Source organism: Rhodnius prolixus, unplaced genomic scaffold (genome assembly GCF_049639745.1).
Source record: "Rhodnius prolixus isolate KJV_2025 unplaced genomic scaffold, Rpr scaffold_4, whole genome shotgun sequence".
Classification (NCBI taxonomy): Eukaryota; Metazoa; Arthropoda; class Insecta; order Hemiptera; family Reduviidae; genus Rhodnius; species Rhodnius prolixus.
In genome coordinates, this window is record NW_027411614.1 from 28,844,759 (window position 1) to 28,860,477 (window position 15,719).

At 33.4% G+C, this 15,719-nt stretch overlaps 1 protein-coding gene and 1 pseudogene across 1 annotated transcript; one reads left to right on the forward strand and one right to left on the reverse strand.

Moving 5' to 3' along the window:
- The first annotated feature begins 1,242 nt into the window (after positions 1–1,242).
- On the forward strand, positions 1,243–12,020 carry LOC141456250 (uncharacterized). The gene is made up of 4 exons (XM_074132046.1): positions 1,243–2,774; positions 7,960–8,064; positions 10,445–10,600; positions 11,261–12,020. The coding sequence occupies exon 1, from the start codon at positions 1,597–1,599 to the stop codon at positions 2,545–2,547; it is 951 nt and encodes a 316-aa protein (XP_073988147.1). The 5' UTR covers positions 1,243–1,596; the 3' UTR covers positions 2,548–2,774; positions 7,960–8,064; positions 10,445–10,600; positions 11,261–12,020.
- Positions 1,469–4,928, reverse strand: LOC141456251 (uncharacterized; annotated as a pseudogene).
- Positions 12,021–15,719: the final 3,699 nt, after the last annotated feature.

A 15,719-nucleotide genomic window follows, 5' to 3' on the forward strand; every position in this document is an offset into this window, starting at 1 on the left:
ACTTCAAGCTTTTACACCATGAACATTGAAATTTGAACTTTTAATTAAAGATTAATTTAAATTTAAATTGGGGATGAGAGATGTATGGATGTGGGTAAAAAAATCTGTAAGTAATTAAGTATTGCAAAAATTGTTTTGTACAAAAAGTATCAAACTAAAGACATAGGCAGTTGCGTTCTTGGTACCAAGTAATCTCAACAAACCTCTTAAAATGATTAATTTTTCTTGTAACAGCAATAAATTTCTTTTCTTGTCCAGATTATTCCAGTTGCTTTTAAAATTACTTTGGAAAAAGAACTGAAGCACTTTCATTCAGTTAATAAGTTAATCGGTCTCTGACGCGCTTTCTTTAAAAATAACACATTTAGCAGGTAAATCAATATATTAGTAAATTAACAATTATGTTTCCTCTGCAACCTATAATGCTTCTCTTTAAAAATTCTTTGACCATTAAAGAATTACTTTGGAAGTAACTTGGCAATTTTAAAGCCAGCTACTCAAATTCAAATTTTAGCTGAAAGTTTATGACCTCAAGTTTCCAAAATAGTAAAAAATTACTTTAAATAATAAAAAAAAATTATTTGTTATCTGCAGTCAAGGAACTGATAAAAAACCTAATTAAACAATCAAATGTAGAGAATACTCAATTTGATTAAATTCAACGTTAATGTACCTATTTATGAAAACATAATGATTGAGTAGCATTGATTGCTATAGAATTACTGCATTTTTCAGTGTTGGTCTTACATCTAATTTCACTAAAGCTGGTGATAGTTTGGTTGCTGTACTCATAGGAATCGTTAATATGTAGGCTTTGGGTACATGCGCTTTAGGGATTACAGTATTTTTATCATTTGACTCTAAAAGAAGAAATATTACCACTAGATAATGAGAAATTATTTGTATAATTATGCTACACAACAACCTAGTCTAATTGATCATCCAGAAACTGGGCAAAATATAGTTTAAATTTACCTGTCAATTCCAATTTGGTTACCTTATAATATTTCGAGAAAGGTAAAATCATCAATGTCATTTTCAAAATTAGAATTTTCAATTACATGTTAAATATGAATATGTATACATTTTTGAATAATAAATCTATTATCTGTATTACAATCTAGGTCAATTAGAACAGAAAAGTTTTAGATAATACTTTTTCCACTGAGGGGTTGGGGATCAACAAGATATCCAACTCGTGAAAGTCCATTGAATTTCTCACTCAGTGAGTGTATTCTTCTTTTTAAACTAATGTTTAATTCATCATTACTACCAGAAAAATGTTTTCTTATTTGTTCCAGGATTACTTTTAAAATGAATATTTATTCTATTACAGCCTACTTTGAAAGTTTACTCCTCTGTTTATATTTGTTTTTATTTTTCTAATAATAATGAGTTTGGAGAGTAGCGTATCGAATTTTTTCAGAGTAAACAAATAGAAAGTTTAACAAGAACAAAAGGCAGGTGATTATAAATAATTTATTACTTTTATTTCAATGTAATGTACTGTGCTTGTAACATTCAGTAAGCATTAGATTTCTTTTATATCAACATAAGCGATTCTAGGGCCTTTGCTCTGTATCAGAAGTCAATAAGATGGCCAATATGATTAGAACTTTTATAAGAGATTTTGATGAATTTGGCGATGAACTATCTGAAAATACAATTTATGAAGAATATTTTATTATGTTAAATATTTCTTTATTATATGTCCCATTAAAGTCATTTTCAATCTCCATAGTACGGTTTCTTCAATTAGTTCTTACTGGAATAATCAATTTTTATATAATAACAATTTGCTTAATTACAGTAGTTGTTGGCAGGGATGATTTCATAATTTCAGGAGGTGCTCTAAATTATGCGATTATTACTTTTACTATTGACATTATACTTTTACATGTGGTTTCGAAAAGAAAGAATATAGCCAAAATTCATAGCATTATTGGAAGTGGTTTCTATAAATACAATGAGACACTTAGTGGCGAAATAATCCACGTAAAGTCAAAATATAAAAACGTTATTTGGTGGATAAAAAGAGTAATACCGGTTTGCACTTGTTTCTGCGGAACAGTTCTTTTATGTTTGGGGCCTCTGATTGACCGTTTGGCAGGAGTAAAGGTACAGGAACATCCAGATAACGGTATAAACTATAACCTACCAGTACCTATATGGGTGCCCTACGATACGAATGGTCCAATTTCATATTGGATAACTGTTATCTCCATTGCCATTTCGGTTACATTATCAATTAACGTTTTTATTTCATTCAATATATTATATTTCACCATCAGTAATTACATTGCCTGCCAACTGGAACTATTGAAAATTTCTATTCAAAATATTGAAATTAGAGCAAATCATATAAAAGAACTCCATGGAAGTTACAATTTTACAGAGTGCTTGAAAGTTTGTCTTAAGAAAAATATTGAACATCATCAAGAAATATTGAGGTTAGTTTTTATACATGCGAAAAAAAATCTTAATTTGCATAAAATCTTAATTTCTTTTTTCACTTGTAACAGGTATACTTTTCTTACAAAACTGTAATAATTAGGAGGGTTTTGGGTATTTGATGTCTGTGAATGGGATTATGTCATAATTTTCACCGAATGTTTGACTGTACTGTTCCTGTTGGAACAAAAAGTGGTATCTTGAATGTAATTTCTTGTTTTAGCTTACATCATTTGGCAAATGAAGTGTTCAGTGTTCCAATTTTCATATTCTTTTTGTTTGGTGGAATGATGGTTGCCTTAGCCTCTTACGGAGCAATATCGGTAAGTAATCCATATAATTATTATCCTATTCTCGCGCATTTTCCCGATTTTTAAATACTCTTTTTAAGTGATTGGGAAAAACGCAAGTTACTATTGTGGAATTTTACGAAAAATTCTCGCTTAGTCTAACAAGACAGACTTCTATCAGGATACCATGGTGGTCTTAATTGCGTGTAATTGCCACCCACAATGATCTTTAGGAAAAGCTATTTTGATGGTATTATCATAGGAAACTGGACTTATGTCGGCTAAGTACAGCTTTTATTAAACAAATGTTAAAAAATTAGAAATAGATATTTTATGTATTCATGATGAGATATGATTTTTGTTCAGTAATGTTTGTATTTAATCCAGGTCAAATACCAGGATTATGTGCAACGGAGTTTATTCTCTCTTAACTCATAACTCATTTCACATTTTATCTGTTTCTCCGGATCCAAAACCCAAAACCAGATAACAAATTAACCACAAAACTTAACATACAATTCTGAATACAAATAATGTTCTTAAAAAACTAACCACATGTTAATTATTCCAATACTCTAAAGCAGAAACACATATGTTGTGCACTAGCACCCTCCACCTTGAAACAATCGGGGTGTTTCAACGACTTAATTGCGAAATTCGTCCTCATGACAAATCATCTTGGATAATGGTATTTTAAACTCGGACCCATTGTACTCAACGGCAATCCTTCTGACGCAACCTTCTTCACTGCCGTTATCCCTGTTCTTTTCTTGGCTCCTGCTTCTAGATCTATCATGCCTCTAACTACTTTTTTTTGCGGTGACACAGACCCTCTAGTCTTCTTCGTGGCAACTTCTGCTACCTTCCTCTTATTTCTTATTGATGACCGGTTATTACTTCTAATACTTCGGTTCCTATTTGCGCCTCTAATTTTTCTCTCTACAGATATTGACTTGCTTCTTCTACTGCGTTTAAATTTGCTATACCGTTTCCTCGGCGATAATCTTCTACGACGAGATCCGTTTGGCGTCTCTGAAGTGCGTTTCTTAGTTAACTTTGATGGCATCCATTTGTATTTCTCTTTTTTCTTTCGCTTCTTCTTGTGTTTTTCTTTATCCTTGGTCTCGGGTGAACTTTCTCTCGGAAGATCACTATCAGAATGATCGGGAGCCTCTTTCTTAATACGACTGCGTGACTTCACATTTTTTGATTCCCCTTTTCCATTTAATTTCTTCTTCCGTGATTTCTTTTTCCCAGCATTACTGCTGACTTCACTTTCATTATCCGACTCTGAACTGCTGTCAGCATCCGCGCTTGAACTGGACGTTGGCACATTTTTCCTCCGCTTCTTCTTTTTTGTCTTTTATAGTTTTGTCTCTTTTGTTTCGCGTTGCCTTCTTCTTTTTTTCTTTTTTCGACTCTACCCTTACATTTCTGGCTGGCGATGGAGATGGTGTATGTACCAGTGGGTATTCCTTAGAGTCGTCGTTAATGTCGTTACCACTTCGCGCATCTTCAAAAGGTTCAGTAATTCCGAAAGCTTCTCTCAGTCTTGCATTTTTTTCTTGCTGAGCTGCAGCAATCTGATGCGTTTTCCGGACAATAATTCGTCCATATTCGTCTCTAGCTTGTTCATCTAATCTTGAATCATTTGCCATAAGCAGTGTCTCACTATTTGGTTGTTTATTGCCAGCTGAATCTGTTTTCTCCAAATCTTCTTCAGTTTTATAATTAACCTTATCTTTAGGTTTTTCTAGTAATGCCCAATTCCTATGAACATAACCATTAGTTATAGATCCCATTTTGGTGGTTAGACCAATTCCATTAAACGTGGCTTGTTAATTAACTGATTGCCTGTTTGGTCCCCAAATACCGTTGACTATTGGTGATTTTGATACCTTTCTTCCTAAGTCATACTCCCCTAAAAGTTTTTTCCTGGATTTAACCTCCGCTAAAACCGCTTCCAGCGTGAGTCCTTCTTTTTGTTGCTTCAGCTGTAACTCCCTCTTTCTAACTCCTGCAGTTCTTTCAATTTGGCCACCTTCGCCTCTATCCCAGCTACTTTGGCTGCTTCTTCTTTTTTCTTTAAGAACTTGTTTTTAAGATTTTCCTTATTAGCCATTCTATTGACGATCAAAGAAACAAAACTCGCAAATTTTCAAGTTAAAATTAACAATATAAACAAACCAAAACAATAATATTAACATACATATGTAAATAAAAGACAAATGATTAAACTCAGAATCTAAAAACAAACATTCACGTTACTACTAGCAACTTAGCAAATACTAATTATAAATTAGGAGTGCGTTCCACTAAGCGACCACATCGATCAAAACATACCTTCAGGCGTTCCACTTGGCGACCGCGGTCGTTGTGGTCGTGGCGAAAACGTCACTAATGACGTCACTATCTTTGCTCACGCGAAGCCCACAACGCCCCATCTATAGAGCTGGGTCGAAGTGGGCGTTCAGAAATATGGCGCCTTTTTTTAAAACAAAATATGGCGACCGAAAATTATCTCATGTAAATGAAAGTATTATTTCATGTAAATAATAGAATGTGTTTCTCGAAAGTCTACAATAAATAAATAAATAAATAAATTACTTATCCCTTTACACACTAAATCACTGAATAACACAAAATCATTTACCCGAAATAACTTTTAAATTCTTCATCTGAATAAAGATCAATTACACTGATAGCTAATAATACGTGGCCTAAGTTTTCGCTTTTCATCATTGCGATTTTGTAAAATTGCATTCCACTCTTCATCGGAACTAGATAAAGAACTTTCTAAAGCATTATTAATAAATATCCAACTGTTGCCACAAAAGACATTTTAATTTTATTTAAACGTAAATTTTATAAATACTCCACTAAAATGTAATATGAAAAATTGAATTATATATATATTTTTAATATAAGTCAACTTTACCAATAATTAATAAAGTTTATCATAACTGCTTATAAACGGGGTTAAAATTAAAAAAACAACTACTTCAAGCTTCTGACTTATTTTCGAGGCCGCCATTTGTAATGTTTACATGAACGGTTAAAACGCCCACAGACCATTCCACTTGGGTTTTCGATCGCAACGCTCACAAGCAAGTGGAACGGGCAAAACCGTGGTCGTGAGCGTGGTCGTTGTGATCGCTTAGTGTAACGCACCCTAAATAAATATTGTCCATAAACTTAAATACTTGATCACAAATTAAATAATCCCTCTAATTAGAAAATAACGATGTAAATCTTCTAACTAGTCCTCCTTTGAAAAAATGTGAAACTGTATTGGATCTAGATCAAACACCAGGATTATGCGCAACGGAGTTTATTCTCTCATAACTCATTTCACATTTTGTCTGCTTCTCCGGATCCAAAACCCAAAACCAGATAACAAATTAACCACAAAACTTAACATACAATTCTGGCATACTAATAATGTTATTAAAAAACAAACCACATGTTAATTACTCCAATACTCTAAAGCAGAAACACATACATAATGTATGTATGTTGTGCACTAACAATGTTCTGTCCTAATTCTTTATTATGAATTACTAAATGAAAATGATGTAAAGAAAGATTGAGAAAATTAATAAGTTACTGATAATTGTTTATCGGTTTCTTGATCTTTGTGCTGATATAATCAGGTTGTGGGGGTTTTGGTAAAGTATAAGTAACAAATTACACCCAACTTTGTATCATTTAATCAAATATAATGTAAATAAGCGATAGGCTTGAGCTTATAATAAATAAAATATAAATATTAATTATGAACGTCTATGAATGGTTTCGCACAAAGTACGTACAGCAACTGAGAAGGTTCGAATTGGAAGTCTTTCTAATAATCTACAATATTAAAATAACTGTGGTGTGGGAAACCACAAGAGCTTACTATAGCACCAAATACTATTTGAATCCTATAAAGCTTTATCATTTACTGCAACAGATTGATTATATGTACATAAGTACGAGGGTCGTTTGAAAAGTCCGTGCAAAAATAAAAACTACTTAATTTTTTGGGGTAAACCTTTTTTATTTTTCAACATAGTCTCCTTTTAGGCTTATACACTTCGTCCAACGCTGCTCTAGTTTGTTGATCCCTTCCGAATAATAGGATTTGTCCAAGTCTGAAAAATAGCCATTCGTTTCTGCAATCACCTCCTCGTTTGAATAAAAATTTTTTCCCGCCAGCCATTTCTTCATATTGGGGAACAAATAGTAGTCCGAGGGAGCCAAGTCTGGAGAATAGGGGGGATATGAAACGAGTTGGAACCCTATTTCCATTAATTTTGCGACCACAACTGCTGAGGTGTGAGCTGGTGCGTTGTCGTGATGGAAAAGGACTTTTTTGTGGGCCAATCGTGGGCGTTTTTCTTGCAGCTCGGTTTTCAAACGGTCCAATAACGATGAATAATATGCACCTGTAATCGTTTTACCCTTTTCCAGATAGTCGATGAGGATTATTCCTTGCGAATCCCAAAAGACAGTCGCCATAATCTTTCCGGCCGAAGGAACGGTCTTCGCCTTTTTTGGCGCAGATTCCCCCTTGGTAACCCATTGTTTAGATTGTTCTTTGGTCTCAGGAGTGTAGTGATGTATCCATGTTTCATCCACAGTGACGTGGATCTGCGGATTCTTCTAGAACAGCTGCAAACCGTCCTTGCAACACTTCACACGATTTCGTTTTTGGTCAAGCGGGAGCAATCGCGGCACCCATCTTGCGGATAGCTTTGTCATGTCCAAATGTTGATGCAAAATATTATGTACCCGTTCATTCGAGATGCCCACAGCACTAGCAATCTCACGCACCTTCACTCTTCTGTCATCCATCACCATATCATGGATTTTATCAATGATTTCTGGAGTAGTAACTTCAACAGGGCGTCCAGAACGTTCAGCGTCACTTGTGCCCATATGGCCATTCCGAAAATCACTCGACTTCCTCGATTCAAACGAATGCCAATCACAAAGAAATTGACCGATCTGGCTGAAACTTGGTGCGTGTTCTTCCAAGAGATGCTACTAACTAAACATAACCTCGATACGCGCCAGTGGTGCTATCTCTCTGACTTTGCACGGACTTTTCAAACGACCCTCGTAATTACACGTTTACAACATGAGTTTCAAAAAGTTTGTATGAGCTTTGTCGTATATGCCATTCATTTATTAATCAAAAACTTTTGTTACAATTTTATCTTTGTTCAATTCATAGGTCACTGGACAGCCAGGAACTCTTTGGATTTTTTTTAACATTAGTATAATTCAGATGTTTACTATAGGAAGTATGTGTAAAATGGGGCAAACTCTCATAGATTTGGTGAGTACATTTTTTTTTTCTTTCGAAACAGTAATAGAAGCTGAAGAAATAAAAAATTATTTTATGTACACTTCATTTCTGAAGAGCTCCATGAAACTTGAAAAATAGGTAGGTGTAGAACCTGATAAATCTCATCTGGTCATCAAAAACCATTCAACTAGCTGGAAGCAAGTTGAAATAATTCTTATACTTAAGCGAGAAAAATCAGCTAGCATTACAATAATTATCCAAAATCTCCCACTAATGCAACCTGGAAAATTTTCTATTGCTTATCAAAAATAATGGAATACTCAACCTAGGAGAGAAGGATTCTTATGCAGTCAGCAATCAGGACTTTAAAGGAAAAGAAGTAAAAACTGCAGAAAAGGTTGCACTACTATCTCAGAATAATAAAGATGGATTTAACAGAAATGATTAATTATTTTATTTACAATAGTGGACTTGGGGATTATCTCAGAAAGTAATTCACAATAGCAGTTTTTGTGAACTTCAAGCAGCGCATGAGACTGATTTTTTTTTTAAATAGAAAAATAGCTACATAATGAAATTTTCTGTGAATCTTTTTTGAAACTGAACTACAGTGGAGTCTCGGTTATCCGTCATGACCGGGACCGAACACGTGACGGATAGTCGAATAGACGGATAATGGAAAAAAAACAGGAAAATTTCCAGATTCTTTTGTTTAACGTGTATAAAACTTTGTATTAACTGGTATACATATTTTATACGTTTATACGCTTAAGCCTTAAAGGTCAGGTATCTTTCATTATTCAATTCATTCTATTGCGTATTAAAATTAATGAATACAATGTCTACGACATCTAATCGGTTTTGTGGGCGGTTTTGTTTGTGTTTGATCTTTTTAGGAAAAAAAACCACAAACTGTCGAATGATGGACACGAGTATGTACCTAAAAGACAAAGGAAAAAATGCTAAAGGACTCTTTAAAATTTCTGTATACTTAAAATAAATTTTTAATAAGTTTTCTTTTTAAAATAATTTTTTTTTAATTTTTAAATACTGAGGAAAGTGACGGTTAATTGGAATAGACGTATTAAAAGGGTAACGGATAACCGAGACACCACTGTATAAGCTATAGTGGATTAATGATTAATTATTTTATTTACAATAGCGGACTTGGGGATTATCTCAGAAAACTATGATTAGCTGCTCTCTGTGGAATGTATAATAATTATAATAAGATAACACATTTAATGCAGAATGTCCCTGGTGTTGATTGTTATAAGCCGACTTGTTAATTACTCGTATTTGAGCAATGTTACTGCAGTGACTGTAGCGCTAAATACGTCCCTGTGCATTACTTAATCGTTTTGAAATGAAAACCAGACGACGATGAATATTTGAAATTTGTGTGCCAGTTGTTAAATTATCTATAAATTTCTACTTTCGGTACACGAAGTAAAGAGGAGGCAATGAGACAATAGGAAGGTGTTAGTTACCCCGAAACATACCTCGAATAATGTCCAGGATTAAGGCATGCAGCCTCGCTGGTAGAAAATGGTGAAAATTAACTGAACTCCTTAAAAAAGACTTTCAGGTGTAAATTATGATTCTTCGCAGGCAGTTTTATCAAACGCTTATCAGACCTGCATCAGATTGTGGACTCATTTTTTCCCCTCTTCTTCAAGGAGAATCGAAACACAAATAGGTAATCCAAATAGATAGATATAAAATCTAAATAAAAGCATTATTGCTTGTACTAGATGTGCAAAATGAAACTCTTTTATTGCATCAAAGTAGCTATTACAGAAGATAAAAGCCATGCTATAACTTGCAAAAAGGCTCAATAGATTACGTTTTACTTTTCTAACAGTCATGCATTTTAGGACCTAAAGACACAAAAAACTTTGTTATCTCAAAAAGCGGAAGTGGAAATAGAATAATATCTCGAATTCGAAAATAGCTAGCTCATTTTAGGACAAAGATTAAACTCCTAAAACCTAACACCCTCAAAACGCTGATTGCATCTGGAAGAAAGCATAAAGAATGATTAATTTAGCCTGGACGAGCTGAAGATTGCTGTAGTTTATACTGGCGGGTATGTCTCGGGTATTTTGGATTGATTAGGTCGGTTTAAGGTACACAGTAAGCCTAAAAAGATTACGTCAAGTTTATCGTACCTAGAAATAGAAGTCTGTTATTGGTCTTAAAAAGGCCTCGTACATAATTCCCAAGATGTTCTCTTAGTTCCACAACTCCTCTGAATTCTAGGTCCGAAGTTATGGAGACGATTTTAATAATTTCAATTTCATGCGAATCTACTTCAAGTTAACGAATCGTGCTAATTTTCATTACCTTAGCCATGAAATATTTGGTATGAAGAAACTAATATCAACTTATAATTTATAATTTTTTTCAGCATATGAACATACGACAAGAAGTATATTCAATTGATTGGTATCGTTATTCCACAAATATTAGTACTTCATTGATAATAATTCAACAAATTTGTTTACGTGATCTAATTTTTAAAGGACCTTTTGGACTCTCAGCAACTATGGAAACATTTGCAGATGTAAGTAAATTTAGTGATGAGTTTGTTGTTAAAAGAATTGAGGTTTTTTAATTTCCTTGATTAGTGTCTAGTCCCCAAGCAATTGTACTGTACCATACTAATTCAATTAGTGTTCAAAAGTTACAACTTATTGGTATTTTCCGTTTATGTCTTGTGAATGTTAACCATCTCATTTTAACAAAAGTTGAATTAAATTGCTTACACCCTGCTTTGGAACTGGATTCAACATTTATTAATGTAATGAACAGAGCCTTGAACATCGTTTGCTGTGAATTCGTATTCACATTCATCCATTCAATCTTTAGAATGAGATGTTGTAAAAAAGAATTGGTATTCTTCAATAATGAATAACTTCATTTTGATGAATGAATGATGATTGGCTAAATCGACAGGAATTTATTTTCTTGGATAATTCGTTTTAGTCCATACTAATATTGTGGGTAGAGGTTTGTTCTAAAGGAATGTTCTCTAAAGTTGGCGCAAATAAATCCCAAAATTCTGGGTTAAAATTCTAACTTAGATCCTCGAATTAGATTACTGTAAGAGAAAATCAGCGAGGATTCACTTATCTTTTTTTCCAAAATTGAACCAAAATTTAAATAATTTAAAGTGAATAGGGAGATTACTTTGACATTGATGGATTCACTTTGTGTGTTTCAGATTTTAAACAAAACATACTCTTACTTCAGTCTTATAGTAGCTTGGCAATCTTGAACTTATTATTCCTAACTGAGTGGGATGAAATACGAAAAATTAAACTCCAACTATGTACTTACCTATCTCAAGGTTATTGTTTTTTATTTTTAGCCTTGTGCATGATGTAAAAGTGATCTGTTTGGTATTTTCTTTTGATGAATTTATGAATTATGAATATTTACCTAAGACATTTTTCTTTTAAATTGTGTATTACAAAAAGTAGGAATTATAAAATTTACTGTAAAGAGACAAAAGTGGAAAATGAAAATACTGTAACTAAAATTAATAATAAAAAAACTGTTCAACTTAATCATAATTAGGATAGTCTATTAAAGAAAAGCACAAAAATTAGAAGAATTTCAATTAACTAGATTGAATTTTAAAGCGAAGGATTAGCTGAATTTGTATTGAACTGATTCCAAAGCTGATAACATTTACAAAACACATTTTTGTGGATTGTTTATAACTGGAAAACTCTCGTTGCTGTTGCATTGGCAATAAGTATATTCAAACGCATTCTATTGAGCATATATTGGACTACTGTTCGCCTTTTACCTTTTACCTTACATCTTTTTCCTTTTTAAACTATTATGCCTCAACTAAAATTTGAGAAATAAATACATTCTAAAGTATTCATAGAAAACTTGCCTGCAAGAATACAGGTCTTACTTAGAAAAATATTTAAACTGATAAACTCATATACTCTTTGTAGATTATAACCAATTAAATCCAGTTCAAATTACTGAGTTTTATTTCTGCAGATTTTGCAAGCCAGTATAAACACCAGAAAAAAGCTCGGAGGAAGGAGTTATGCCTGAATGTCATAAAAATATAGATATTTTTTCTGATTTAAATTTTAAATTGTATTTGCCGAGAATATGGATGATAAATCAACCTTCTACTACGATATTCTCATCTATAGACCCAAACAGTACAAACTCCTTCTATGTTGCCCCTTTTATTATGTTATAACTCATAAAATATTGATTCCAACTTATTGTATAAATTAGTTATTAAAGATAATTGTGCAATGGTACATAGTTATGAGCATTGTGTGAGTTTCTCACCAGATGTTTTTGAAGAATCTATTTAACATTGTTTTGCCGAATGCTTTGATACGGAACAGCTGAGATTTTTGGGACAATTAGCATCGAGAAGTTAAACAATTGATACAGTGTATTTAATGTAATTCTTTATTTCTCAACTGATTGCAACTGATTTTCACAATTTCTTTTAAGTGGTGGAGACAATATTGCGGCACATGCATGGTTGAATACTGACAACGCGGTCTCAACATCTTTGGAGTTAAAATGCACAGTTTGAGAAAAATAGAATATTGTAGGGTACTTTATTCGAGTCTAAATACAGCAAAAAAATTAAAGGGCTACTTGAAGAAGCCCACAGTACAACTTGTTTAGATGAATATGGGTGACAATACTTCGTTATTAGTGCAGAGAGGTGTGTTATTAGTGATGGGGAAACGAAGTTATGTCAATTAATGAGATAAATTTTTACTCAAGACAAAATTTATAAAAAAAATAAGATGTTAATACAGAAAAACTTGAAATTCTTTTTGATTGCGTGATTTCTTGTCTTGCCACCGTGAGCTTGAATAACAGCATGCAATACAATACAAAATTTATTATAATTGTGAAAAATTTAAGAAATGTTAATAAAGAAAAATTTGAAATTCTTTTTGATTGCGTGATTTCTTGTCTTGCCACCGTGAGCTTGAATAACAGCATGCAATACAATACAAAATTTATTATAATTGTGAAAAATTTAAAAAATGGTTATACAGAAAAATTTGAAATTCTTTTTTATTGCGTGTCAGTACCTTGTCTTGCCACCTGTGCTTGAATAACAGCGTCTTGGTATGCTCATTATGAGGCGCCTGATGTTTTGTTGGGGAATTATTTCCCATTCTTCTCTTAGGACTTGTTCCAGCTCTGGTATGTCCATGGCGGGTCAGGACGTTTTTGAATATTTTGTCCCAGCTGGTTCCATAATCGGATTCAAATCCGGACTATAAGCTGGCCAGCCGAGAGTCTGAATGTTATTGGCATTTATGAACTCACGCACCACATTTGCAGCATGAGGGCGGGCTCCATCGCGCATGAAAATGAATTGATCTCCACCAGTAAGTGCTCTTCCGCGGGCGTCGATTCGTGACCCTTCATTGATGTACCTCTGGGCTGTCAAACTTTCATTTGCGCACACAACCAAGTCACTTTTGTCAGAGAAAGAAATTCCAATCCAAACCAAAATAGATCCGCCGCCAAATTGTGACGTTCGTTGGTTGTATGCAGAAGGGAGAATACGTTCGTTTCCTCGACTCCATACTCTCATTCGTCCATCATTTCTTACAGAGTAAATTTGGACTCATCACAGAAGAAAACTTTCCTTCATTGCCTGATGTGCTAATTGCAGTAGTCCCTGGCAAACATATGTCTGGCATTTTTGTGTCTTCTGGTCAACCGTGGCACTTTTGTCGGGTTCATGGAACGCAGGCCACCTTCCCTCAACCGATTACGAACGGTTTGAACAGAAATCACGGTTCCTGAGGCACGCCTCAGGTTACTTTGGATAGCTGGTGAGGTGGTTTGGCGATTTCTGAGGGCTTGTAGCCGCATGAATCGGTCCTCATTTAATGAAGTGGATTTTGGCCGGCCCCGCCCTGGTCGTCTCGTGAATCTTCTTGTCTCCTGATATCTCCCCCATAATCGCTGGATTACAGAATGACTTACTCCCAATCGCCGACCTATTTCCCGCACCTGTGGGCCTTCCTCAATTAATGTTACAGCCCTACAAACGTGAAAATCAGAAAGATGCCGCCTAAACCCTGCACGGGATCCATATCACATAAAGCAATAGCAAATACCAGTAAAAACTGCACGACACAACGCTAAAGACTGATAAAGATGGAGTAGAAATAGCCCCACATTGGGCAATATGAACAAAGTTCAAGATAAGAAACAGAAGAGTGGTCAAAGAAAACAATAGCCTCTTGAGACCGGTCTGAGGGTTTATATTGATCCTAACCAAAATTATATTTCTTTAAAACATTTTCCAGAGTGTACTCATTAACGTGAAAGAATGGCAATACAATGTAGCCCCATAATTTTTTTTCTTGTGTATTACTCAACAAATACTAATCATTTTAAAGCAACAAAAAAAAAGTAACAATTTTTCCTGATGTTATTTTTAAAATACGTTCTAGAAAATAGTTGTAGGTGTCTAAATATATGACATCGTCCGGTTTATTTTAAATAACTAACTTTTCTTCCTTCTGGAATCAGTCAGTCTAGCAGATTTATAAGTAGTAATCTAACAAAATCTTATATTGTTACTAACTTCATATTAGTACAATAGTTAGGAGTCAGAAAAATGGCGAATAGATTTTACCCATGGTTCTGATGCTGTTTCATTAGAAGCTACCTGACGTACAGGAAATTTTAATTTTACTTTAGAAAATATTAGATATTCAAAAGACGTTTTTTTGTAATTCTTTTTATTTATTTTGGAAGAATTTTAATTTAATGCTTTATTTTAATTTTGTTACCTTATTATTATAAAATATAAATATTTTTCGAGTCAGGTAAAATCAGCAATATCATTTTCAAAAGTAGAATTTTTAATTACATGTTAAATATGAATATGTATATATTTTAAAATTATAAATCTATTATTGTCTATAATATACACATATTACAATGAGTGTATTCTTCTTTTTAAACTAATGTTTAAGTCTGCTGGGCCGTTGCCTTCTTGGTACCAAGTAATCTCAACACAACTCGAAATGATTCATTTTTCTAGCAGCACTAATAAATTTCTTTTCTTGTCCAGATTATTCCAGTTGCTTTTAAAATTACTTTTGCACTTTCATTCAGTTAATAAGTTAATCTGTCTGAATAGAGATATTTTCTCTCTGACGCGCTCTCTTTATAATAACACATTTAGCAGGTATATCAATATATTGGTAAATTAACAATTATGTTTTCTCAGCAATCTATCATGCTTCTCTTTGAACATTATTTGTTATCTGCAGTCAAGGAACTGATAAAAAACCTAATTAAACAATCAAATGTAGAGAATACTCAATTTGATTAAATTCAACGTTAATGTACCTATTTATGAAAACATAATGATTGAGTAGCATTGATTGCTATAGAATTACTGCATTTTTCAGTGTTGGTCTTACATCTAATTTCACTAAAGCTATAGTTTGGCTAAAGCTATAGTTTCTAAAGCTATAGATTGCTATAGTTTGGTTGCTATACTCATAGGAATCGTTAATATGTAGGCTTTGGGTACATGCGCTTTAGGGATTACAGTATTTTTATCATTTGTCTCTAAAAGAAGAAATATTACCACTAGATAATGAGAAATTATTTGTATAATTATGCTACACAACAAACTAGTC